The 27,481-nt window shown below is 48.3% G+C and overlaps 1 protein-coding gene across 6 annotated transcripts; it reads right to left on the bottom strand.

The window, feature by feature from the left end:
• Nucleotides 1-3,735: 3,735 nt before the first annotated feature.
• LOC103674891 (C-C chemokine receptor type 1) lies at nt 3,736-22,650 on the bottom strand. Of its 6 annotated transcripts, XM_040628928.1 has the most exons (6): nt 22,255-22,650; nt 21,684-21,775; nt 17,636-18,629; nt 8,365-8,481; nt 5,765-5,884; nt 3,736-3,961 (listed from the first exon to the last, which is right to left on the bottom strand). In XM_040628928.1, the coding sequence occupies exons 3-4, from the start codon at nt 18,562-18,564 to the stop codon at nt 8,457-8,459; spliced, it is 954 nt and encodes a 317-aa protein (XP_040484862.1). In that variant the 5' UTR covers nt 18,565-18,629; nt 21,684-21,775; nt 22,255-22,650; the 3' UTR covers nt 3,736-3,961; nt 5,765-5,884; nt 8,365-8,456. The 6 variants fall into 6 exon arrangements, 4 of the variants coding, with proteins under 4 accessions (XP_040484862.1, XP_040484861.1, XP_008702115.1 ...); XM_040628927.1 differs by lacking the exon at nt 5,765-5,884; XM_008703893.2 differs by lacking the exons at nt 3,736-3,961; nt 5,765-5,884; nt 8,365-8,481 and having other exon boundaries at nt 16,082-18,629.
• Nucleotides 22,651-27,481: the final 4,831 nt, after the last annotated feature.

Here is a 27,481-nt window from a genome sequence, read left to right as displayed (position 1 = left end):
AGTCACAGCAAAATGCAGAACACTTGGGTCTGTGGCTCTTCTCTTACCCCAAGGGGAGGCTGCTGGGTGGGACTTCCTGCCATGCCCCACCAAAGATTAGGGGCCTAAGAAGGCACAGAGGCTCTAATTGGGGCCAGCCGCAGGTGTGGCAGAAAGGTGAGGGGCTCTGAGCCCTGAAACCCACCTGCCTGAAGATAAGGTGTGAGCCAAGAGAGGCTCAGGGCTCTTCCGGACAGACATTAGCTGCAGAGACGTGATGGCTTGCTGCGAAACACGGCCCCAGATCGGAGCTGGGTAGTGGGGAGACACCTGTCACAAAGAGTGTTTTAGGGCAACTGGCAAAATGCAAATACGGACCGTGGGTTGGAAAACCACATTGGATGAACGTTCCATCTCCTGATTTCAATCGTCAGTCTGTGCCTACATCAGACAACATCCTTGTTCTTCGATACGACACCCTGGAGTGTGTAGACAGTCTTTGGGGACACGACATGTGCAACTTCCTCTCTGACGGTTCAGGAAAATCATAGACCCATTCAAGACGGAAGAGGAGAAGAACGAACACACAAAAGCAGGCAAAACACGAACCACGGGTGGATCTGGACGGCATGTTCTTTGAACATGAGTGCTTTGAACGATTCTTGAAATTTGGGCGTTGACTGTGAAAAGTTACGAGGAAACAGAGGCAGGGCTCGGAGTTGGGTTGTTGATGGCTAGAACTTCAACTCAGGGCTGAGACTAAGCTAAATTTAGGAGGGGACAACGGAACCAATACTGGGTTTTTTTGCTGCGTTTTCTTAAAAATCCTCCTCCGCGGAAGATCAACGTAAATGTATTCTGCAGATCGTGATACTGCTGACTACCGGGCGTCTTCACGGAGGTTACATTGTACATTAGGTTTTGACCAGAGGCTTCCAGAATGATGACCTGGGAGCCGTTTCTTCGGAGGGTCCCTGTTCAGTCACGCAGACTCATGGCAGCAAGGAGCATTGCTTTTGAAGAGGGTACAACATACACGTGCCTTGTGGGGCTTTGATAAAAGCAGCCCCTTCTGGGACTCCTTGCTGCCTGGAGCTGTAGGGAGTACTTACAAGGAGAAGCGGTCCTGGAAAGGTCCTGCCAGGAAAGGACAAGGGCTTCAAGGTCAAAGGCAAATTCACCAGGGGGAAGGAGATCAGAGGTTAATGCAAGAGTCTAAGGCTCTGGTGTGTGTGTGTGTGGGGGGGTGTGTATGATTCTGGAATAGCGTGCCTCTGAGACTAGCAGCCCTGGGGACAAGTGACTGTGGCATGGTGACAGTGTCATGCGTTGGGAACGAGGGCTGAGCATGGGTGAGTTGAAGGAGCCACAATCTTGGAGGCCACCTGTACAGCGGTCTAGACGGAGCCGGAGCAGCTGGGCTGTTCCTTCATGAGCAGGCAGGTGTCCCTGCGGCTAAGCCCGTTGGGCATCCACAGTGACCTATGGGGTATTTCTAGAACAGAGATGCAGTGTGGCCAGTGTGTCCCTTTCGGCTCTCACCCAGTCTGCATTCGGAAGAAGGACTAAAGCTTTGCAGATCCTCAGGGTTCTTGCACGACTCGAGGGGGAGCCTCAGACAGGAGATACTGTGTCTGAGTCTTCTTGACTATTAATTGGGGAAATTAAAAAAATATATATATATATATGCATTTGTCCCAGGTGGTAGCTAATTCTCAAAGGAGGTCAGTATCAGTTCTGTCCTTCCCCGCACGCATCAAGGGCATGGGGCGTATTTCCCCGGCCTCACACGTCCGCTGGCCCTGTGACTGCTTTGGCCAAATGTGGTGGGACTTCTGGTCCCCGGGTTGCAAGCCTGGCAACTTCTGCTTTCATCTTCCCAGAACATTCGCTCTTAGTTGTCGCCTCGGGAAGCCAGTGCCCTGCCGTGAGGAGGTCAGGCTGGCCGCACGGAGAGGCCACGCGGAGGGCTGACATCCTGGGGGACAGCCAGCATCAACTTGGCGGCCATGTGAGGGAGGCCAGTTTGGACCTTCCAGCCATGCCCGCACCCTGACCAGCACCTCGGGAAGCAGAAGAAGCCCTCGGCCACCTGCAGGATCCTGACAGATCATAGTTGGGTTTATTTTAAACCACGAAGTTTTAGGGCACTTTTGTTGTTGTTGTTTTAGTGCTGTGACTGACAACACATACTGTGAGTGGGTCAGATGAGTGAGAGAACATAACGCAGCCTGAATGCTGAGGTCAGTAAGAGCCGCTTAAGGCTCGGTGACAGACTGCACCAGCTGACTTACCTGCGAGGGCTCAGGACACCCCGGATCTCTGTTCCCTCGTCTGCAGCTTCCCAACCCTGGGGCTCAGAGACCCAGAGATGCCAGTGCTGGGTCCAGTGGCTTCCTCTTGTAAATGAAGACATGGGGGCCCAGGGTGGGAAAATGACCCCCTCAGGACACGAAGCTGGTGTTAAAGCTGGACAGAGGGCCAGAGCTCCTGAAGTCCCCTTTTCCTGTCTCCATATCATAATTCGAAACATGGGCCCTACTGACGGTTGGCCACACACCGTGCACTCCAGGGCCTTGGAAGCTTCCTGCACCCTCTGTAGTCAGTACCGCAGTCAGGACCCATCTTCCAGATGAGGTAACTGAGGCTCAGACCAAGGTCCCACAGCTAAGAAAGTGGAGCAGGAATTTGACCTCAGGTTCCCAGTGCCAAGGGCACCCTACCGTCTTTTCCTATGTCACAGGAGGCGGGGGTGGGGTGGGGTTCAGAATTCTGATTTTAGCTTTCCCTTCACAGGGTAGCTTGGGATAACTCGTGTTTCCCCGAAGCCTGACATAGCTGGCTGTGGCATATCCCTTAGGGCATTTACACACTCCTTTCACCTATGCCTCTGCCCCACCCCCACCTTCTCTGCCATCGTGAGGTGAAATGGGAAAGCAGGTGCTACGAGATCTGTGGGATTGTCACTAAGTGTGGCCACTCTTGTTAAAGCAAAGACATAATGGCGGCTCCTCGAAAAAGACAGAGAGAAATACCATCAGTTCCGCTTCTGGGCGTCTATGCCAAGAAAACGAAAGCACCAATCCGAAGAGCTATCTGCACCCCCACGTTCATGCAGCATTATCTGCAGTAGCCAAATTATGGAAGCAGCCCACTCGGGGATGAGTGGGTAAGGGAGATGTGGTGTAGACACCATGGACTATGACTCAGCTATATACAAGAATGAAATCTTGCCCTTTGGGTCAATCTGGGCGGGCCTAGAGGGCGTTATGCTCAGGGAAACAAGTCAGACAAAAACAAATACTGTATGATTTCACTTATGCATGGAATCTAAAAATAAATGAATAAGCAAAACAAAACAGAAACAGACTGACAGATACAGAGAACAATCTCGTGGTTGCCAGAGGGGAGGGTTTTGGGGCAATGGGCAAAATAGGGGAAGGGAATGAAGAACTGTAATCTTCCAGTTTTAAAATAAATTAAGTCCCAGGGGATGTAAAGCACCAAGTAGGGATTATAGCAAACACTACTGTAATAATTTGCATGGTGACAAATGGTAGGTATACTTACCATGGTGAGCATTTCATAATGTATGTAATGTTGAATCACTGTTTGTACATTGGGAACTAATATACTTCTGTATGTCAATTATACTTGAATTACAAATAAATAAATGCAAACAGCCACTTGTACCTAGGAAGACCAATTAAGAAGATATAGAGCGAACTGAAGAAAAATGATGAGCTACTTGGCAAATGATAAATTGGAACTCCTGTTTAATTGCATTGGTTTTAAGGCAAGATTTTAAGAAAGGACTCCTTCTGCTTTTCTTTTCTTCTGCTTTTTAAATTGTACACATTGCACATTTCAAAGAAAGAACTTGTATCTCCTTTCACCGAAAGTTCTGGTTGGAGTATGCGGATTCGAATGTTTGTGTTTGCCAAGAACTCTGACTTCCTGCCAGTTCACACGTACAGTGTACCTGGAAGGAGGGAGGGGAAGACGGTCATGCCTCGGTGACTCTCGGGCTCCTGTCCACCAGGCCCAGGCTGCTCCCTGGGCACAGGGGAACACAGTGAAGCCTAGAAGAGTCGGAGTGCCCACGAGCCACAGCCTCCAGGCTTGGTGGACTTCTCAGAGGCACCCAGCAACTCTTCTGAGTTTCCCCATTCTGGGTCACATGTGTCTCAAACCTTTTTCATCTACAATTCTCCAGCTTTCCCCCTGCCCTCATCAGCAGGTGGCCCCATCATTTATTTCAACAAGAAAGGAAGCCATCAGGATAAAACACTCTTAACTTGCTACAAATCCTCCCACTTCACCTGCACCTTCACTCCTCCCAGCCTTGTTCTCACAGGGCACATGGTGAGGGCGAGTCCTGCCTGTCCCTGTCCCCTCAGCAGACTCTGCTCCAGCAGCTTTGCCCCCACCTTCTGCCTCTCCGTCTCTGAGCTCCAGCCTCTTCCGGTTGATGAAGTCTTTCCCTTGATCCCTCCAGCTGCTGCCCCACCTCTTCCCCTCTTCACAGCTACACTTCAAGCCACCTATTCCCCAATCCACTCCAATCTGATATCTGTGCTCCCAGTTGTTCCCCATCCCATAGAAGCTCAGGGCCCCACATTCCCTCAGCAAGCCTCCCCCACCCAGCCCAGCTGCTCGGCTGACCCAACACCCTGTCCACCACTCGTTTCCTGAAATGTTCTAACTCCTTACCTAGTGAACCTTCTTACCTAGGAAACCCTCCTAGCGTTCCTCCTACCGCCCTGACTGTTCTTTCGGGCTTCTCCCTGCCTATTTCTGGAAGGTTGTTTGCCTTGGCTTCTGGCCCATTTCTCACTCGTCACAGTACCTTAGTCAGGGTCCAGCCGGGGGCCAGGGAGAAACCGCATGTGAGTGAGTCAGGCTGGGTGGAAGTGATAGGGAGCAGTGGGGACTGGGGCAATCGGGGAGCATGAGAGCCTCAGAAAGGTGATGGCAGCAACGCAGCATGAGCAGATGACTGCCAAGAGCAGCATGGGCACACGTTTTTCTAAAGGGCCAGAAAGCAAGTACTGTAGGCTGTATGGGCCACATGTCATCTCTGTCACTATTCTTCTTTGTTTTAACAACCATATATCTATCTATCTATCTATCTATCTATCTATCTATCTATCTATCTATCTGTCTATCTTAGCTCTACGAGTCATAGAAGCACAAGCCCAGGGTCAGATCTGGTGTGCAAACTGTAGTTTGTTGAGCCCTGGTAAAGAGTGAATGCAAGCCTGCGGTGGCTAGAACTTCTGGTTTTCCAGAGAAGCCAGCAATCTAGATTTCGTTTGAAATCTTTTGGTTACCAAACGCTGACATTTAGATCTTCTGGAAGTGCTTGTCTCCAGGTACCCCCTGAGCATCTTGCAGCAACTAGAAACATATCCACCCAGAACCCAATTCATTAGTACACGCCCCCCCTTCCCACCCAGCTGCGAACCAGCAAATGGCAACACCCTCCACTAGAAACAGACACCTGGGGGTCCCTGCCCTTCACGCCCACCTCATCAGCACAGTGTTGCCAATCCTTCCTCCTAAATTCCTATCTACCTGCTCTGTCCTCAGTGCCACTTCCCTATGTCAGACCATCATTTCATCCCTTGGGAACCACAACCTCCTCTTGATAAAGAGTCCCCATGTCCTGTCTTACCCTCTTTTAATCCTTTCTATGGCCAAAATGATCTTTCTAAAATGCAAATCTGGTCATGGCATTCCCAAGCTTAAGACTCATCATTTGCTGATTGGGTAAGGTCCTAACCTTCAGTGGGTCTACAAGGCTTCTGGAGGTCAGGCCCCTGCGGGACCCTGGTCTCCTCTCTCTCTTCTGGATCATCCCATTCCATGGTGTGCTGCTGTTTTTGTGGGCTACTTGTAGTTCCTGAAACGAGCCAAGTTTCCTCTCACTTCCAGGTCTCCTCATCTGCTGATGTAACACATCCTTCACTCCACCCCACTTCCTGCCATGTTCTTCTCATATCTCACTCCTGCCAGCTGGTGTCCTATTCCTTCCTTCCTTCTTCCTTCCTCTCCCCCACTCCCTCCCTTTCTTCCTTCCTTCTTTCCTTCAGTATAACAGCTTTATTGGTATATGAATCACATGCCATATAATTCACCCATATAAATCACAAAGCTCAGGGGTTTTTAGTATATTCTGACTTGTGCCGCCATTTCCACAATTTTAGAACACGCTCATCATCCCCAAGAGAAGCCCTGTACCTGTTAGCTGTCACTCCTCCGTTCTCACCAACAACCCTCCACCCCTGCCCTAGCCTTGGGCAACCACTCATCTACCTTCTGTCCCTACAGACTGGCCTATTCCGGACATTTAGCATAAATGGAGTCATATGATAAGTGGTCTTTTGTGGCTGGCTTCTTTCACCTAGCTCATTTCAAGGTTTCCCGTATCAGAACTTCATTTTTGGTTGCTGAATGATATAGCTTTGTGTAGATACACCACGTTTTATTTACCAGCTCATCACCCACAATGTTAATGTTATCTGCTGTTTCCTTGTGTTCTGATACGTAATAGTCTTTGGAAAGGAGTCTGGTTTCTTTTCAGGTCCTGTAGACTGAAGGAGAGGAGGAGCCTCTGTAGCTCTGAGACCCTTTGCAGAGAGATCAACTCAGGGAGGAGGGGAGGCAGAGGCATGAAAGTTGATGTGGGTAAATCCAAACCAGTGAAGGGAGGAAGGAGACACTTGGATCCCCAGCTCAGAACCTTTGGCAGAGCTGTCCCTATACCACACAGGTGAGGTGTATTCTTCTCAGAAAGGGAGGCAGCAGGATAGAATAAGAAGCAAAGGACTCCACACTTTTAACTAAAAGCTCCTGTCAATAACCTGAGCACATCCCTCCAACATATGAATATTCATGTTGCTATTGAGTTGTATGGGCTCCTTGTATATTTTGGATATTAACCTCTTATCAGTTAGATGATTTGCAAATATTTTCTCCCATTCAGTACGTTGCCTTTTCATTCGCAGACTCCTTCTTTTGCTGTGCAGAAGCTGCTTAGTTTTACGTAGTTCCCCTTGTTAATATTTGCTTGGTTGCTTGTGCTTTTCATGTCATCCAATACATTTTTCCAAGGTCAAGGTCAAAGAACATTTTCCCGATGTTTTCTTTTAGTGGTTTTACAGTGTCAGGTCTGATGTTTAAGTTTTTAATCCATTTCAAGTTGATTTTTGTGAGTGGTATAAGGTAGCGGTCCAGTTTCATTCTTTTGCACGTGAATATCCAGGTTTCCCAGCACTACTTATTGAAAGTATTGACTATTCTTAACTCCCTTGTCAGACAGTAGTTGATCATGTATATGTGGGTTTATTTCTGAGCTCTCGATTCTGTTCTGTTGGTCTGTGTGTCTGTTTTAGTGCCAATACCATACTGTTTTGATTACTATAGCTCTGTAATAAAGTTTGAAATCAATAATTGGGGTGCCCCCAGCTTTCTTCTGCTTTCTCAGGATAGCTTTGACTATTTAGGGTTTTTTATGGTTCCATACAAATAAAAAAAAAAACCACTTTTTTTCTCTTTCTGTAAATAATGCCATTGGGATTTTGATAGAGATTGATTTGATCAATCTGTTGATGACTTTGGGCAGAATGAATATTTCAATAATATCAATTCTTCTGATCCATGAACACAAGGCGTCTTTCCATTTATTTGTGTCTTCAATCTCTTGTAATTTTCAATGTACAGATCTTTCACCTTCTTGGTTAAATTTATTCCTAAGTATTTCATTCTCTTTTGATGCAATTGTAAATGGGATTATGTCCCTGGCCTAGCCCAAAGTCTGAAGATTTCTTCTGTGTTTTCTTCTGCAAGTTGATTGTTTTATCTCTTACATCTAAGTCGATGATTCATTTTGAATTAATCTTTGTGTATGGTGTGAGGTGAGGGTCTAAGCTCATTTCTTCTGCATGCACATACCATTTTATGATGAGACATTTTTTCCCCCATAATGTGAATATCGGTATCAGCTTAATATTCCATTTCACAAACATGTTACCCACATTGGGGGCCTGGGAAATGTTTAACAACTGGCTTTCAGAATAAGCCCTGATCTGTAGCATTTGCCAATTTTCCTGGTGTAAGTACTCCAACCACGTCTGATTTCAAGGTACCGATGTTATATAACTCATCACGGAATTGGGAAGAGGTCGCGATTGGTTCTTGTGAACTGTTATAAGCTGACTGTAGCACATTATGGGGTGGGTTGTTTTTTTGGTTTTTTGGGTTTTTTTTTGTTTTTGTCTGCCTCTTGTTTGTCCCCTTGTTTACCGTCAGTATACAAAAGGTGCCCCCCCCAAAGCAGGAAGAAGCAGTCTATTTTATTCACTGCTATAAATGAATACTGACCCTCCAGGGAGTTTCTAGTTCTCCCTCGTGATGAGCGCAGCTGTGGACAACATCCTTACAGCTTTTCTGTGGTCACATGTAGTGATGCCCATTCAGGACAACTCTGAGCCTTGCTTCCTGGTGAAGATAAAGAAAATTGAGTTTTGACAAAACAGGATAAGTACGAAGCTGCTTGAACTTCTGCAATTTTATAAAGACACATGTTCAAAATTTAAACTATGGGAGTGACTTCTCCTTTTTCTTCTCCCTTTTGGGAACCAAGTAAAGCAAAAGCTGCAGGGTGAAAGAGCTGTCTTGACAAGGCACCAGGGTGAGGTCAAGTGTGAAACGCCACAGTGCGTTAGCAGCTTCCTGAAGGTGTCTCAGGCATCAAAGTAACCGGAGGAAATCACTGCAGTGTGACATCGTTTCAAAGAAAATGCCCCAAACCTTCCTTCTGAGGAGAACTTGTAAGAAGTGCAAAGAAAAGGAGGGGACATTCTGGGGCAGATGCCTTTCGTAGATGATTGTTAAACGTCATTTGCCACATCCTTACCTGCATTGGGTATTTTCATTAACGGAATGAAATAAACTCTCTCCACCAACTTATCAGGCAAAAGAAGTATCTCATTTTCATCAACATTTCTCTGCTGTGATTAGTATTTTTATATTAATGGCTATAGCATTTCTTCTATGACCTATGTATTTATATCTCTGTTTCAGAAAACAGTTGGGTATACAGAATAATTGTGTGATAGGAAAATCCCAATGGTCTTCCTATCGATTTTGTAAGATTGCCTTATGTAATAGGGGTTTCGACCTTTGGCATCTTTGTCTTAATATTGAGTTTTGGTGGGTTTGTTTTGTTTTTTGCGAAACATCTTTGTATTGCATGCTTTGTATTGTGTGTCATTCTACAAGCAGGCACATTTCTCCCTCAGTAAAATACTTCTCTTTTCTGAAATTTGCTTAGAATGTCTCATACTTTGTACCACCAAGTGAATTTTAGACTTGTTATATTAAGGACCAAGACAAAATGCTCTGGAGGTTGAACAAAAGCCTCAAAGTCATTTGGTGCTGGCTTTCCAAGTCTCTGGCCAAAATCAATTCATTGGGCCTGTTGCCACCCTGTTGAACTGACCGTCTCATGCAGCTCCTGCCCCATCCCAGCACACGGAAGGCTCCAGTGTCTGTGGGGGTGGCAGGTGCTTCTCCCAGTGGTCTATGTACCCCAGGTGTCCGGCTCAAGGAGCTTGTACTGAATGAAGGAATGAATGAATGCATGCATGAGTCGTGGCATTTGGGTGAATGAATAAACACATAAACAGATAAATGAAATTTCCTGGTAGCCCTTCTTTTCCCCCTTCAGTGCCCTGTTCCAGGGACTGTTTCTCTTGCTTTCCTACGAAGACAGGTAGCAAAAGAGACGTACAGGGTTTCTGTAATTTTAACTGTGTCCAAAACTTCTGCTGATGGCTTTAGAACATCTCACAGCTCCAGGCTTCCAGGGTCCCTGTGCTTTAAATGATCCCAAAGCCTTGGCACAAGGCAAGCAAGCCCACCCACCCATGGCGGCTGGAGGATGGAGATGCTCCAGAGGGAGGGGGCAGGGTAGCAGCTGCACAAAGCTAACATTGGAGGGAAACTCTAGTTGAGGAAGTGCACATGGGCAGGCGGTCTCTCCCATGGGGCATGGCAAGGGAATGGGCGAAACCTAAATAACCCCTTCCTTCTTCCAAGAGGCACAGTGCTCAGGAGTGGGGACAGAATGGAAGCCCTACTGGCTTTCCTTAGACAGTCATGACCCTTGTTCCTTTACTACCATCCAGGTATTAGTCCTTACACCATTTCTCAGCTCCTACCACAGAAAGTGGGAATGGGAAATGAAGGAGTGGAATAAAGATGGGACAACTTCAGAGCAGGAAAACCCTGCTCCGTCCAGATTCTTCAATGACAGAGATCTGATTGCACTGAACTATGTCTGAATAGAGTGACAGCTAAGGACTTAAAAATCAGTTTTCCTTTTTCAAAATTTTATCCAGAAAACTTCGTGGTAGAAGGTGTTAGTTTTCGCACTGAGTTTGGGGTGCCCCATTAAGAGGAAGAGTAAGTGTGACAGGGAGGAGAATGTAAAATCAGCTAACATCAGAGTTTCTATTTGCTCCCCCTCCAATACTGAGTCTTCTACATATGGAAAAAAAATCTAAATCTATTCCATCTTGTTGGTGTTTCTCAAGCTTTAGTTATTAGAATCCCCTTTTTAATAACTTGCTAAATGTGGCACTTAAATAAAGAAATGTATTTTCACTATAATAGCAATCCTTTATATGGTACTATGTGCCAGATACTCTTCTAAACACTTCAAATGCATTGACTCATTTAATCCTCATTACTACCCTATTAGCTAGATATCTTAGCCTTAAAGACATTCACAGACTGAGAGTAAAGGGAAAGAAAAAGACATTTCAAACAAATGGTAATCAAAACAAAATGCAGGAGTAGCTATCCTTTTATTACACAAAATAAACCTTAAACTAAAAATGGCAAAAAGAGACAAGAAGGTCATTATAAAATGACAAAGCGGTCAATACATCAATAAGATAAAACAATTGTACATATTTATAAGCCCAACATCAGAGCACCTAATTATGTAAAGCAAACATTAACAGAGCTAAAAGGAGAAATAAACAGGAATACAATAATAGTCGGGGATTTTGTTGCCCTACTCTGAACAATGGGTAGATCAGACAGACAGAGAATCAATAAAGAAACAGCGGACTTGAACAACACTGTAGACCAAATGGACCTAAGAGACATATACAGAACATTCCATCCAGCAACAACAGAGTACAAATGTACATGAAACATTTTCCAGGACAGACCATATGTTAGGACACAAACAGTCTCAGCAAATGAGAGAAGATTGAAATTGTACCAAGTATTTTCTCTGACCACAATGGCATGAAACTAGAAATCAGCAACGAGAAGAAAACTCCAAAATTCACAAACATATGGAAATTAACCAGCACTGTCCTGAACATCCAATGGATCAAGGAAAAAATTAAAGAGGGAGATTCAAAATTCCCTGAGACAAAAATGAAAACAACATACCAGAACTTACTGGATCTTACACATAAAAGGATGAAACTCAATCTCTATCTTACACCACTTAAAAAATTAACTCAAAATAGGTTAAAGACTTAAATATAAGACCTGAACCATGGAACTTCTACAAAAAAACACTGGAATAAAGATTCTTGACATGGGTCTTGGTGATGATTTTTTTTTAATATGATACCTAAGCATAAGCAACAAAATAAAAAAACAAACAAACAAGTATGTCCGCATCAAGCTAAAAAGATTCTGCCCAGCAAAAGAAACCCTCAACAAAGTGAAAAGACAAGTTACAGAATGGAAAAAAAAATATTTGTTAACCATATGTCTGATAAGGGGTTAATATCTAAAATCTATAAAGAACTCGTGGAACTCAATCACAAACAAAACAAAACAAAAACAAAAACAAATAACCCAATTAAAAAATGGGCAAAGTACTTGAATAGATATTTCTCCAAAAAAGACGTATGTATGCAAGGCCGACAGGTGTATGAAAACATCAACATCACTAGTCATCAGGGAGACACAAATTAAAATAACAATGAGATATCCCTCACACCTGTTTTAAAGACCATCATCAAAAAGACAAGAGATAACAAATGCTGGTGTGGATGTGGAGAAAAGAGAACACTTGTGCAGTGTTGGGATTGTAAATGGAACAGCCACTATGGAAAACAGTATGGAGTTTCCTCAAAAAATTAAAATAGAACTATCATATGATCCACCAATTCCACTTCTCGGAATATATCCAAAGTAAATGAAAACACTAGCTCAAAAAGATATCTGCACCCCCATGTTCATAGCAGCATTGTTTATAATGGCCAAGCATGGAAGCAACCTAAGTGTCCATAGGTGGATGAATGGATCAGGAATTGTGATATATATATTTCAGCCATTAAAAACAAGGAAATCCTACCATGTGTGACAACATGGATAGACCTTGAAGGCATTACACTAAGTGAAATAAGTCAGGCAGAGAAAGACAAATACTGTATGATCTCACCTATATGTGGAATCAAAAAACAACAGCAACAACAAATTCATGGAAAAAGAGATGACCTCTGTGTTCACCAGAGGCAGAGGGTGGAGGAGAGGGAATTGGAGGAAGGGGGTCAAAAGGTCCAAACTTGCAGTTAAAGGACTAATGAGTCCTAGGGATGTGATGTATGACATAATGACCACAGATAACACTACTGTAGGATATATAGGAAAGGTGTTAAGAGAGTAGGTCCTAAGAGTTCTCATCACAAGGAGAAAATTTTTTCCTCTTTTCTTCTCCTTCTTTTTTTAAATTGTATCTGTATGAGAAACTAGATGTTGGCCGAAACTACTGTGGTCATCATCTCACAATATATGTAAATCAAACCATCGTGCTGTGCGCCTTAAACATATACAGTGATTATATATCAATTATTGCTCAATAAAACTGGGGGGGGAAACCCTTAGAATGGGACTTCTGCTTTGGGTCATTCCATTTTCTTCACTCATCTGTTGATGGAGACTTCCGTTGTTTCCATACCTTGGCTATTGTGAATAATAATGCTACAGGGAACAGAGGAGTACAGACATCTCTTTGAGATAAAGATTTTGTTTCCTTTGAATATATATGCAGAAGTGGAATTCCTCGATCATATATGGTAGTTCTATTTTTAATTTCTTGAGGAACCTTCATTCTGTTTTTTAGAGGGGCTGTACCAACTGACATTCCCACCAAAAGTATATAGGGTTCCCTTTTTCCCACAAACTCACCGACACTTGCTATCTCTTGTCTTTTTGATAATAGACATTCTAATGGGTGTGAGGTGATATTTAACTATGGTTTTGACTTGTATTTCCCTATGATGACGTTCCCTGAGTGATGTTCAGCACCTTTTCATGTATCTGTTGGCTACTTTTATGTCTTCTTTGGAAAAATGTCTATTCAGATTCTTTGCTTATTTTTTTTAAAGATTTTATTTATTTATTTGACAGAGAGAGAGACAGCCAGCGAAAGAGGGAACACAAGCAGGGGGAGTGGGAGAGGAAGAAGCAGGCTTCCAGCAGAGGAGCCTGATGTGGGGCTCGATCCTGTAACGCCGGGATCACGCCCTGAGCCGAAGGCATACGCTTAACCGCTGTGCCACCCAGGCGCCCCTCTTTGCTTATTTTTAAATTGGGTAATTTGGTTTTTTACTTTTGAGTTGTATGAGTTTCTTCTATATGTTGGATATTAACCCCTTACGGATATGTGGTTTACAAATATTTTCTCCCACTCCATAGGTGGCCTTTTCATTTTGTTGATGTTTCCTTGTGCTATGCAGAACCTAGTACCCTATGTGCCAAAAAGTAAGAAAGGGCTCAAAAACTGGTAGAAAGAATAGCAAAAGGATGTAGGATCCAGCTTAAAGGGCTCCCACTTAATAAATCTGGGACAACTTGTGTATCAAAACAATAAAGATAATATCAGATTCTATCCCATTAAATAGAAAGGGAATCTATGAGGTCGTGATGATACAAATAGATGAATAAATACATAAGTGGAAGAGAAAAGATGCTTTTACTATACAGTGAAATGCCCACTAATAATGGGCACTTATTAACTAATAAGTACAATGTACTTTACAGTGGAGAAACCTGGTGGAGATTTTCTAAAGCAAGTGATAAAGTTTAACATCCTTTGTGATGGGACAGGTTGGCACCAAATGCCTCCCAATATGAGGCACTGAGCACAACACAGCATCACTTCTGTAAGATTCCTGCTCTAGCTGCATAGCCCAACCCTCATCATCAGGAAACATCAGGAAACTCACAACAACGAACCATCTGCCAGGTAACTGTGGCATTCAAGATGCTGAGGTCAGGAAGGACAAGAAAAGTCTGAAGAAGTGTTCCTGATAGAAGGAAACGAGGAAGGCATCCCAACTAAGTAAAGGATTCTAGGTCTCGGGACTATGAAGGACACTATTTGCAAAGTGGGCAAAATTGGAAAGAAGGTTACAGATTACCCGGTGATATTGTGTCAGTTAATTTCTGCTTTGATTGTGTGGGAGAGTGTCCTCGTTGTTAGTAAAATCATTCTGAAGTACCAAAGGCTGATGAGACATCATATTTGCACCCTGCTCTCAAATGGTCCTGGAGAAAAATAGTACATCTCTATCTATCTATCTGCCTGTCTATCTTTGGAGACAGAGAGGGAGGGAGAGAAAGAATGATGAATTAGAGCAAATGTGGAAAATGCTGACAGCTGGGGAATCTGGATGAGAGGTATGGAAGTTCTTTGGGCTCTCCTGGCAACCTTTCTGAAGGATGAAATGCTAGCAACAGCAATAACAAGGAAGCGGGGCATGACCCACACACAGGAGCCAGGAGTGGAGCTGGAGGCAGGAAGCCAGCTCCGGAAGGGCTGGAGGTGTAACTGAGGAAGGGCTGGAGTAACTGAGGAGAAGCACTGGCAGGGGGCGTCAGATCTCTTATCTGATAGACTTGGAGAAAGAGCTCCCAAAAAACAGACTTAACTTGTTAAGTGTGATTGCAGATGTGTGTGTAAAGCAACACAGGAAGGGCGTGCGCTGCGACACTGGTGTGCTAAGAGAGGCTGCATGTGGGTAGTGGCTAGTGACTACAAACGCTTCCGGTTTCTTTTTTGGCTTTTTTATCTGTTTCCATTTTTTTACCATGAACATTATTGCCTTTGTGACAAGTTAAAACATAAGCATTATTTCAAAAATGGACCCAGAGGACGTTATAACGACCACCTTTCTCATTAGGATATTTTTGTGGATCAAACATTGTTTCTTGATGCAGTCTTACTTGACCAAAGTGGTAGACAAATGTTTCTTTCTTTTTTTTTTTTTTTAAGATTTTATTTCTTTATTTGACAGAGAGAGACAACCAGCGAGAGAGGGAACACAAGCAGGGGGAGTGGGAGAGGAAGAAGCAGGCTCCCAGAGGAGCAGGGAGCCTGATGTGGGGCTCAGTCCCAGGACTCTGAGATCACTCCCTGAGCTGAAGGCAGACGCTTAACAACTGAGCCACCCAGGTGCCCCTAGGCAAATGTTTCTTAATTCCGTTATGCCTTCTTCTTGCCACACTGTAGAGATGAACTGGGAGGTTTACAAATGGAAAGCTGACTCCCCTTGACAACCCAAAGCCTGGATTTGTCTCCATTTTCTGTGTGGAAACATAAGGCCAGGGCAGTGTGACTGCCTCCTTCCCAGGAAAAACAGTCCAAACCTTCATGGTACCAGCGTCTTTACACAAAGAAAGCACGCACACGTAGTAGGTCCCTGACTGAAGGGGAGGGTGGCTGGATAAAAGCACAATTCTAGGGTCCAAAAAGAGAGGAGCCAGCCCAATGTTGTGGCTGTGCTGTAAGATGGGACACCCACTCTCTAAGGGTACTTCTGGCTGATGGATTCCTTCCTCCCCTTTGCTGCCCAGTGCCATGGGCTCCCGCACAGCCCCATCCATTCCGCCTGGGGTCTCCCGGCGTCCCTATGTCTGTGTGCCTCCCACGGCTCAGAGAACTCAGAGAAGTCGACACTGGTCACCACTGGATTGAATTGCTTTGTGCAAGCAATAATGGGGAAATGGGTGGAATAAATTAAGGTGTAGCCCTGTTGTGGAATTCAGCGCAGCCTTCGGAAACAGTGCTTTAATATGTTTATTCACCTGGGAAAGTGACCCCAACATATCGCTACTTAAAAATAAAAGCAACAAGAGTACAGTTGAAGTCTGTCTTTGTCATCATTGTAAATACAGGAGAAAACAAACCCCAAACTACAAGAGAATACATAGAAGAGTGCTCAGTCATTGTCTTTGGGTAGTGAGAATTGGGTGCATTGGGTGTTTTCTTTTTCCCTTTGAGTTTTTAAGCTGGTTTTTTTTTTGTTTGTTATTGGGAAAATTATTTTTAAAGAAATACATATCCTAGGGAAAAGGGAAGAAAGACGTGATGACCGGGAAGTCCCTGGTGAGAGATCAAGTGTTAAGGACATCTAGGGGAAATATGTTTCTTTGAGTTAAGGGTCCTCTCAACCTCCTACATGAAGGTAGGTGAGTCTCCACCTTACCCTCCGCCCTCTCGGCCTCAGACACACACGGTCATTTTTTCTGCAGATGGGTCCAAGGCAACAGTCAGAACTCTGATCGGTAAAACCAGAAGGCTTGGGTGGGGAAGCAGAGCAGGGAAATCGACACTGTCTCCTTTTGCCTGATATTAATTTCTGCAATAAAGCCATCAGAATGTACTCCCACCCCATCCAACTTACAAGGAAGGGAGATTCTGGAAAATATTCATTCAGAAAGAAGAAACTGATAAATGGGAATAATGACTCCCTCCCCTCCGCGGCTATTTCAAGAATCAAACGTGTTATGCCTGCGATCCGTGTCTAGTCTACCGCCTGAATTGTTTGATTTTTGCAAATATAGAAATTCTCGCCAAGGGCTTTCTCCCTTCCACTGCCAAAGGCAGTTCCCCAATCCTATTTCCCACTAAGGCTCCAGTTGTTCCATCACAGAGTTTTCCATTCCTCAGGGTTTCCAAGAGCCTAAACCCTGCAGTGGGGGGTGGGGTGGGGGAGGTGAGGGTGGGAGGAGGCTGTGGGCTCCGGATCGGCTCCCCACTCATAGTGGAGTCAGCAGGAAACCACTACCAAGTTCACTGGTGGTGGGGGGAGGGGGGGCGAGGGGCAGGGGCAAGGACGGGAGGTGGGGGGCTCTGTGGCTCTGTTTACAAATGTTAATGCTCACGAATCTGAAATCCTGTTTGGGCCCAAGCTCTTCCCTGGCACCCTCCGTCCTAGTCTTCTCGAATGTCCTATTCCGCTCATTCACCACCTTTCTACCAGGGAGGCAGAAAGCCCTCTTGGAGAGGACCCAGTGGCCCCGGAGTTGATTTAGTCTAGATCACCTTTAAACTGACTGACCCCCACACGGCTGCAATTCCGTACTGTGCCAGGTGTCCGAACCTGGTGGGGAGACCCAACCTGCCTCGGCTTGGGTCAGTGTGCCCGGTGGGTCACCCTTGCTGGGTCCCGGATCGGCCTCCAGCGGCCCGAGTCAGAACCCAGCGGAGAGTTCGTGCTCCGCCGTGGAGGGGGACATGGAGCTGGTCCTCTCGAGCCTGTCGGTGGAGAGGAAGGGGAGCCCTTTCGCCAGGCGCACAGACAGTAGCCGGCGGAACAGCTGGCGTAGGTACCTGCGGAACCGCTCCCCGACGAAGGCGTAGATGACGGGGTTGACGCAGCAGTGTGTGTAGGCGATCACCTCCGTCACCTGCATGGCCAGGTCCAGCTGCTTGCTCTGCCTGCACTCATCGGTGAAAAGTCTGTCTTGGAAAGCAGAGACCAACACGGCCAGGTTGTAGGGGGTCCAGAAGAGAAAGAAGACGATCATGATGACGAAGATCAGACGGACGGCTTTGGCCTTCTTCTCGTTGGGTCGTTTGAGCAGGATCCGTATAATCTCTGTGTAGGAGATGATCATGACCAACAGAGGCAAAACCAGCCCCAACATGTTCAGTTTCAGAGCCTGGAACTGTTTCCAGCCTTTGAGGTTCCCATGAGGGAAGTGGAGGCTGCAGGTGGTATGGGAGAACTCCCGCTGGATCTTGGAAAAGTAGAAGCCTGGGATGGAGGCCAAGATGGCCAGGCCCCAGGCGCCAGCGCTGGAGATGATACCGAAGAAGACAGTCCGGACCTGCAGGGCAAACACGGCATGGACGATGGCCAGGTACCTGTCGATGGTCAGCAGGATGATAAAAAAGATCTCACTGTACAAGCCCGTGTAATAAAGCCCCGAGAGCAACTTACAGGTGCCGTCACTGAAAACCCAGTCATCCTTGAGCTTGTAGTCGATCCAGAAGGGCAGCGTGAAGAGGAAGAGCAGGTCCGAGATGGCCAGGTTCAGGAGGTAAATGCTGGTCATGCTCTTGAGCCTCTTGTATTGCATGAGGACCAGGAGGACCAGGATGTTGCCGACCACGCCAATGATGAACACCAGGGAGTACAAGGGGGGCAGCAGCTGGGCTCCAAAGGCCCTCACCTCTCCCTTCTGGCACGGGGTTATGCCCTCATAGTCATATTCTGTCGTCACATCATAGTCATTTGTGGGGGCTGAGGTTTGCATCCTGGCTTCTTGCACGAGTTGAGGAAAATGGGTTCTGTGTTTACTTTGCCGGGGGAGGCAGTGGGCTGTGGGCGACAAAAAAGGACCGGTGATTATAGGTCTTCAACCACCTGACAACTGTTTACCGAGTACTGACTGTGTACCAGGCCCTGGGATGCAACCTTGAGCAAGGGGGATCCAGGTCCTCTGTGCCCTCGTGGAGCCCGGAGTCTAACAGAGGGCGTAGGCAGTAAACAAATGAGCCCGCCCATTGTTAAGTCAATTACGTTGGCGCGAAGCGTCGTGAAGGAGAATTCCACGGGTTGCACAGCACAGTGCTCCGAACCAGTGCTGCCCACGGTCTTGGCATTGGACTTGGTGCTAGACAACTCCTCCCGCCCCCAAAGGGGGTGCCACTATTGTTCCCCAGTTTAGAGGTGATGATGCGGGAGTTCGAAGTGGGAAGGACACAAATCTATGTGAATGAGAGCTGGACTTGCTTTTCACGTACGTCCCCGCCTCCAATCACGGAGCAATGAGTATGCATTGTGGGGTCCCCAGAAGGAAGCTGAGAGTCTAAAACTTACACATAGATCTTCGTGGCCATAGGAGCCAAAAGGATTCTTGGCCAGGGATGACGTAGTATGGTGGGGGCACATGAAAATGTGTGATTTTTTTTTTTTTTTTTTTAGGGGATGCTACTGTCTGGTCATTCAGTAGGCAGGACCAAGGATGTCCTGTAATGCAAAAATTGTCCTACCCCAAAGGCACATAGTGCTGTCACAGGGAAATTCTAGAAGGCCAGCCCCACCCCTTCGTAGATGAGGACCCTGACGGCACCGGCGTGGGTCAGCTTGGCTCACGCCGTACAGCCCTGATGCGGCACAAGTGGGTCCACAGCTCACTCAGTAGGCCCCCCGTGAGGGCCGTGCGGAGGATTCAGAGGCCAGTACAGTCTGGGAGGAGTGGGGTGACCTGATGGGAAGATGAGGGGATCAGAGGGCTGGGGAAGAGCTCAGAACAGCCTCGAACCATGAGGTGTCATGCAGCAACCGGGAGGTAGCTGGAGTTCTGCTGAGATATGCTCTGAGATATTTTTACCCAGGGTTGCCTTGAAACAAAGAAAAACAAAAAACAACCACTAGATAGCTTGCCTTCGCAGGAATTCCCCAGCCCCCAATTTTCAGCACTCCTTTTCAATCCTTTCCACTTACTACAGACACCTCCCCAAAGGGAGCATGGGCTTTCGGGTAACCTACCAGCGGTGTGACTTTGGATGAGTTAATCTACCTCTCTGAGCCTCAGTTCCTCATCTGTAATGTGAGAAAGTAACACCTTGCAGGGCTACTGTAATGTATGAGAAAAGCCACCCCCTAGTACCCACTGGGCCCTCAGTAAATATTGGGGCTCCTCCTTCCCTACACTGACCCTTCTCTGAGGCCCGTCCCCGGCTCCTATCCTATTCTGGCTGATGTACCCTGCTCCCTCAAGTCCCCCCACGCCGTACAGCCCTGATGCGGCACAAGTGGGTCCTCTCTGTGGTTAATCTGGAAAATGAATTCTGCTTGACAGTGGTGGACCGGGACAGTCCCATCCATGAGAACTGCACTTTGAAATTTTTAGTAGGTTGCCACCAGCCTGAAAAGTAGCCAGTACCTACATCATAATTCCCACCCTGAATCTCGAGTCTCTAGCACTCTTCCTTCTAAATTTCTTTTTTTTTTTTAAGATTTTACTTATTTATTTGACAGAGGGAGACAGCCAGCGAGAGAGGGAACACAGGCAGGGGGAGTGGGAGAGGAAGAAGCAGGCTTCCAGTGGAAGAGCCTGATGTGGGGCTCGATCCCAGAATGCCGGGATCACGCCCTGAGCCGAAGGCAGACGCTTAACGACTGAGCCACCCATGTGCCCCTCTTCCTTCTAAATTTCTTAATGAATGTTTCCTTCCTACAAAATTCACATTTCCGCGGTGGCCATTGGAAAATAAGGCACATGGGGTGGGGGGGACAGTGTCGTACACTCTGGCTGGGGGACTGTCATTTCCAGTCAAATCCATCCCTATGGCTGACTCCTCCAGCTCTGGACTTGCCTCTACCCGACCAGCCCTCCTTCTGGAGAAACCCAGGCTGGCAGTCACTTAACCAAGCTGTGTGGACAATTTCTGATTTCTACTGTTGTTGCCGGATACGGACAGGTCGGCTGGGCAGACAGCACTTTTGGGCGGGCTGGCAGGTTTATGGAAGAAGCTCCGAGCAGCTTGGAAACACAAAGAGCACCTGATGCAAGACTGCGCCCAGGAGTCCAGTTTCTGGGGAATTTTGGCAAAGGTGAAGGCAAAATGAGTCAGTGTTGCTCATGCCATTTGAACAGAGAATCACCTTCAGCAGCCCCCTCCCCCCATCCACCTCCAACTGCATTTGCTGTTTTCCCAACCTGCCAGGCACCGCGCAACAAAGCTGGGAGAGAGATGGCCTGGCGTGGGGCCGTGGAGGGAGACAGAAGGACCCTGTGTCCACCTAGCCCCTTTGGGGTCTGCGGCAAAGTCTGCCCCAAGGCCATTGCGCAGCAGTCAGCTGGATCCTCTAGCCTGGGAGTTGGTGAAGTTTTTGAGCAGAGAAAGGGCAGTCTGCAGTGGTAACACACCCGAGCCTGGTGGTGTGCAGGGGCTGGCTTATCCTGGTTCATAAAAACCAATCGTGTGCATCTCTCCCCAATTCTGCATCGGGGGCTTGGTAGCTTGAAATCAACCAGGGTGAGGATATGCACACCACAGAAATCCACAAACACTAGAAATCAGGGCTCCCCCCACCCCCCGGAGAGCCAGTTGTTAAACATTTAGGGGCCCTGCACTCCCCACAGTCTGCGTAGCCTAGAGCTGTCCTGCTAGTCGGAGTGGGGACTCAAGGGTCAGGGAGTGGTACACAGCCTGGTGAAAACCTGTGCAAACTTCGGAGAGTTTCTAACTCTGAAACTCTGGGCAACTCCGGAGTTTATGGAGGAATAGTTGAAATAGTTACCTCCAAGTAGCCCCCAGGCCCCTCTCTCTTCAGAACAAATTCTGACCTGCCTCTTCGTTAGTAGAATAGAATGGATGAATCTCAAGAGGACATGTCCCTGCCTCTGGGAGGGTAAAATCCTACCTCCTCCAAAGACAAATCAGCAGTCCTGATTGTGAGGCTCCTTGGTTCTAGTCTTCTCAAGAAACTGGTCCAGTATCAAATCATCCTGGCATCTGCAATGTGTTTCTAATTAATATTTCCCTTTTGCTACAATTTCTTCATTCACCGTGTTTGGTTTTTGTTTACACAGGGCAGTTTGGCAAGTGATTTCCTCTCGAATGGTTTTTCACAGAGATCCTCTTGTTTCCTCACTGACTTTAGAAAGGTTGATTTTCTCCATCAGTCACCAACAACCAATCATTCAGGAAAGCTTTCCTTTTTTAGCAAAAAACCCCATTTTACATCTGAGCACCCAGTCTTAGAAATTCACCCCTTGTCAGTATTGCTATATAATTAATTGTCTTATAGATGTATCAATGGGCTACTTAAGCATTTGCTTGGCGCTCGAAGAACTCCTCACCTTTGAGGAGACAGGACAGGTAAAGAATGTCCCGCAACACGAGGACCACAGTCCCACCTGGTTGCATGCATGTCTGCGAGCCACATTGCCCTCACTGTAACTGACAAGACAGAAAAGACAAGTGCCACTTACACTGGTCCCTAGGGATTTGGTCCACGAAGTCTTTGTTTCTGGAGCTTTTAGAATCTTTATGAAGTCAAGGTTCAACGTCCTGATCGAGCAGGAAGTCCTCAGCTTCCTGTGTGATGATTGAGGACTCCAGGGTTCACAGTCTTTCAGAATGACAAGAAAGGGACAAAGTTCTTCTTTTTGTATCTGGTTGGGTGTCCGCGAGTGGCCACGGACACCCGCCAGTGGCTGTTCCTCGAGGCTGTGTTTGCTCGAAGGATTTTCTCCGCTCACTCAGCTGTGCTTCTCCCTGGGGAGCTCTGCCTTAAGGGGACTGGGTTGGGTGGGGTTGGGTGGAGTTGAGCGGGGGAGAGGTGGTATGAGGCGTTTCCAGAATTTGTGAAGCAATCGAAGGCTGAGATTATGCGTGTGTGTTGAGGGTTGAGGGAGGGCGGGGCATGGAGGGCTCGTGGTCAGTGAGTAGCCTTTTTTTCTTAAAGCTTGCAAATGGAAGGGTTTAAACCAGAACCCAGGATCCTGTTCCTCAAAATGAGCTGGCCGATAGCCCAAGAGAGGTGGCCGTTTCTCTTTGGCGCCCCCTAGGTCCTTCACCTCTGACTGTTTGCTGTCCCTCTCTGCACCCCATTCTCTGCTGCACCAAACCCCACTAACCAGTTTCACCTCAAGGACCCTCCAGCCCGGAGGGAGCCCAGGTGTCTAGGTTGGGTTTCGGCCATTCCTTTCTGATCCCAGCTTCCTGTTTCATGAGATGGTCCAACCAGGGGCCATGGCCAAATCCCAGCTCTGTCCTGGAGACAAGGGCAGGGAACTACGCCTCGATAAATCTTGGCTCCCCCTGCATCAAATGAGAATGCAGGATCATAGCAGGACGCCCAAGGTCAGCTTGTAGGTGAAGAGTGTCACAGAGCGCCTGGCCCCAGGGAAGGTGTCTGATGAAGGATGCTTCCTGGATTCTCCCCACGGCGGCCAGCACCTGCTCTACGGCTGTGCTTGCGTCCCCCTCGTGTTCCACTCCATTCCCTAACATGGGACCCTGCTAGCCCTCTTCACAGATAGTGCAAAGCCCTGTTTCAGAAAGGAATGTCCATGTGCTTTGAAAATGTCACTTGTCCCTTCAAGGCTGTTTCCTCATCCATAAAATGAAGCCTTTAGACAAGGTCTTCAAAGGCACATTCCATGAGCCTTTGGGGTCGGGTCTCCCCTCTTTGGCTGCCTGTCCACAGAGAGATGGGGGAAGAGGGAGGCCAAAGGCCACCAGACTGACAAAGAGAGATACAGGCCTAAGAACGTGCTGCCTTTGCGCGGAGAGCAGGGCACGAGGGGAGCGCTGTGATGAGCCTGGCAGATCCGACAGTCCTGCGTCACAACCTGGGTCCACCTCTCGGTAACTTTGGGTGGATTATTTATGCTTTTGATGGTCTCTTTCCTCTTCAGTAAAACCAGGCTAATACGACTAACGTTATAGAGGGTTAAATGAAGATACAGACATGCCTATGAATGAATGATTGGTGGAGGGCTTGAGACCTTATCGATGCCTGTCTTAATTTGGGTTCCCCGTTAGGTGCAAACCCTGGGCAGAATGCAGATGCAGGGGATGCCAGGAAGGACTGTGGGGGAGGGGGAAGTGGGCCAGGGAAGGGAATGTGACCACGAGGGGACCATTGTAGAAGCCAAGTGACACCCGGGGCTACTGGGGAGCTCAGAGAGCCCCCCAGACTCACCCCCACTGTGGGGCCAGAGGTGAGGAGACTGGGCACATATCTATCAAATCTCTACCTGCACCACTGGCGGGCGGTTGCTTCTCTCTGGCTTGTGTTACTGAATATCATCCCCAGGAGCTCCCTCTCCTCCAGCACACAGGGCTGGCCATTCAGGCAGTGGCCGTAGCCCTAGACGTAGGGGGGACAGGTGGAAGTATCAGTAAGGTGCACGCCCCAAGATTCTAACCTTGACCTCGCCTAGGTCTCTGATGCCTTCATTGGGCACCCCCTTAATTTGTGTCAACCCCTGACCTAGCATGCTGATCTTCTTCCTTCCTCTCGCACACTTCCATTGTGTGGAATTTTGACATCTGATGCTGGCCGCTCTTTTCCCGTCTCAACCTCAACATCCCAGAAGTCTCATGTTCTGTTTAGCCAAGACAGGGCAAGGCCAGGCTCCTGGACTGCGTGGAGACTGGTTCTCATGGAGGCTCACCTTTCAGGTTCAAATGCTATGCCCATAGGTGAATTTCCAAGATGGAGTGGCAGCGCCAGGACCACGGAGCTCTCTCTGCTGCCCAATGTGTCATCTTCTCTCCCCTCTGTTCTGCTTGGCTGCCCTGTTGTGCTGGGTCATGTCCCAACGTCAGTGAGGGTGTTGGGCACACCCATGACCCTTCTCGTCCTGCTTGGGTCATCTAAGACGCCACCTCCTCCCTGAAGCCTTCCCACACTGCAGCAAAAAGTCATCCAGGAGGGGCAGATGCTGGAGCTCTGAGAGTTTTAAGTATTTTGGGGGGGTGGTGGAGGTCCCTTTATTTACACCTAATGGTGTATGTTGGATACTTCTTCTTTTTTTTTTTAAGATTTTATTTATTTGACAGAGATAGAGACAGCCAGCGAGAGAGGGAACACATGCAGGGGGAGTGGGAGAGGAAGAAGCAAGCTCATAGCAGAGGAGCCTGATGTGGGGCTCTATCCCATAACGTCGGGATCACGCCCTGAGCCAAAGGCAGACGCTTAACTGCTGTGCCACCCGGGCGCCCCAATATGTTGGATACTTCTGACAATAAGAAGCAAGGCAGTCCACTCAAAACAGCTCAAAAATTTTTAAAAAAGAATAGAAACTGTTCTCTTCTAACAAACCTAGATCTTCACTCTGATTTGTTATTAGTCTCTAATAGTCTCATAATAATTGTCGATGATTTCACAATCCACACGGGTCTCCATCTGCAGCCCGACACCCTCACACTCAGGGGCTAAACATTACAATGATATTGTGGTGTGAATCTGTGGGTCGCACGGGTGTCCCTGTGTGGCAGTGGGAGCTGGTGCTCAATGGGGGTGCCCCAGTTTTCCATGCGGCCTCCCGTCCTCCCCTGGCCACATCGCTTCCTTGCGGGGGCGGGGGAGGGGGTCTCAGGCATAAGCAGAGATTGAGGACGGTCTTCGGGCATAGCGTCAGAAGTCACCTGATGTCCCCTCAGCTGCAGCCCGTCAGTCACAGCCAGTCACAGAGCCCTGCTGCAACCAAGGACTGTTTTAGCTGGCGCCGTCGAGTCACGCTATAGAAGGCCCTGTGCCCCAGGGCAGAAGGGTCTGGAAGCCCTATTTTACCCTCCACCGAAAGGCAGGTTTCCCTTGAGCTCCTCCCCCCAAGGCCACCGTGTTCCACGTTCCCCAGCCGCTCAGCCCCGAGATCCTAACTCCTGGGTCTCACCATCACCCCATCCACGGCCCTTCATACCTCAGTTCCCCGCACGCCAGCCTCTGACCCCGCTCCCATCTTTCCTCCCTCCTGCCACTCGGCACCGGTGGTTCCTGGACCCGTGGGTTGTCAGCTTTCCACAGACCGTCCTCCTGCTCCTGCCCTTGCTGTCCCTCATTATAGTCCCCCCCTAACCTACGCCCTCCCTCCCTTCCTGGGCTCCTTTCTGACCTTGTGCTGTCCGCCCAGCAAAATCTAGCCCCCAGGGCAGAGCCAGCTCCGCACCCACACCCACAAAGTTGATCGTGGCTGGAGGGAACCCGGCAGGCATCTTGCCCAGAACCATTAAAGGAATGAGGGCCCCACAAGAGGTCCACGGTAACCCGTGGGCAGCGTGGGGGCGCTAGAGTGCCGCTCCACGCGTCTTTCCGAGGTGCTCAGACCAGGACAGGGCTGCTGGCGTCACCTCCACGCATCGTGACCTCTACCAGAAAACAGGGCTGCCTCTTCCTTTTGTCGATTTGTAAGAAAAAGGAAGCTCTGAAGAGCTCTGTGAGAAAACAGCCACTGGAGAGGTTGAGTCTCTCCAGCGCCACCAGGGGCAGCCCCCCACCACGCGCCCCTCGGCCTGTCCTGGGCAGGGCCTGGGTGAAGGCCACAGGAGGGAGAGCAGCTCCTCGCTGTTCTGCCACAGGGCGATGCTTAGCAGGAAGCAGACAGTGGAGGGCAGGGTTTGCAAGCTTAGAGCCAACCAACAACAGGGAAGGAAGAGCCGGAGATCCCCACCCAGCCTCCTTCCTCTCCCCCTCCCGCTCACCGGACAGCCAGGTCTCGGGGGGTGGTCGAGAGCCCCCGGAGCCTGGCCACTGGGCCTGCAGAAGCTGCTGACCAGACCACGGCAGGCCGCCCCCGAGAACTGAGTAGTAACTCACTGTCGGAATGCAGGGGGTGTGAAGAAGGCGGTCATAACCCTCCGTACCTCCGATCGAGGTGTGTGTACCTGTTGCCTCTTCCATCTCGTCTGAAAGCTGACCCCATGGTGGGCTCCTGCGGGCACCGATCCCCTCCCACTTCATCCATCCCACACCCATGACATGCCCTCTGTCTCTGTCTTGCCCGGGGCAGTCACAGGCCCCAGGTGAGTGAGGCAGGGCCTGGAACTCGTGTTCACTCCAGGGGAGGTCCATGGGCCTGGCAGCATCAGCATCACGTGACAGCTGGTTGAGAACAAGGATTCTCAGACCCCACCCCGGAAGCTGCCAAATCAGAATCCCCAAGAGCAGGGTTTGGACCCAGGAAGCTGGAAGCCCTCCAGGGCGTCTTATGTATGCTGCAGTTCGAGACTCGTTGCTAGACACTTGCTGATTAATGTGTGATGGCAGGACCTGAACGCGCATCTGAAAATGCAGACCACAGGCCCACTGAAGGAGAAACTGTGTTTTCACCAGATCCCCCCGGGGATTCATTTGCACCTTACGGTGTGAGACACCCTGGTTCTAGAACGTCACCGTCCAGTGGGATATGTGTGTCGGGTTGAAGAGATGCCCAGAGGAAGGTGGGTGGCGTCAAAAGCATCCCGCAGAGACGTTTCCCCCTAGTCCAGGCTAGAGAGATGAGTCTGTCGGAGAACCAGGGACAGGAGATGGGTGAAGGATGGCCCTCAAGGTGTAGACGCTCGGTAAACATTGGGTGACTGCTCGTCGCACAGAAGGAGCCCACTAGCTGGGCTGCCCAGATAGACAAGACTTACGAGCCCCACCCTGAGGCTTCATGGGGACGCCCTGGGTCCTGACCTCACATCTGGTCCCTATGCCGTGTTGGT

The sequence above is a fragment of the Ursus maritimus genome, unplaced genomic scaffold (assembly GCF_017311325.1).
Source record: "Ursus maritimus isolate PB19 unplaced genomic scaffold, ASM1731132v1 scaffold_14, whole genome shotgun sequence".
Lineage (NCBI taxonomy): Eukaryota > Metazoa > Chordata > Mammalia > Carnivora > Ursidae > Ursus > Ursus maritimus.
This window is presented reverse-complemented; position numbering and strand designations above follow the sequence as displayed.

Bases quoted from the DNA above. Each gene is read 5' to 3' on its own strand.
- LOC103674891 (XM_008703893.2), bottom strand. From the start codon at position 18,564: ATGCAAACCTCAGCCCCCACAAATGACTATGATGTGACGACAGAATAT.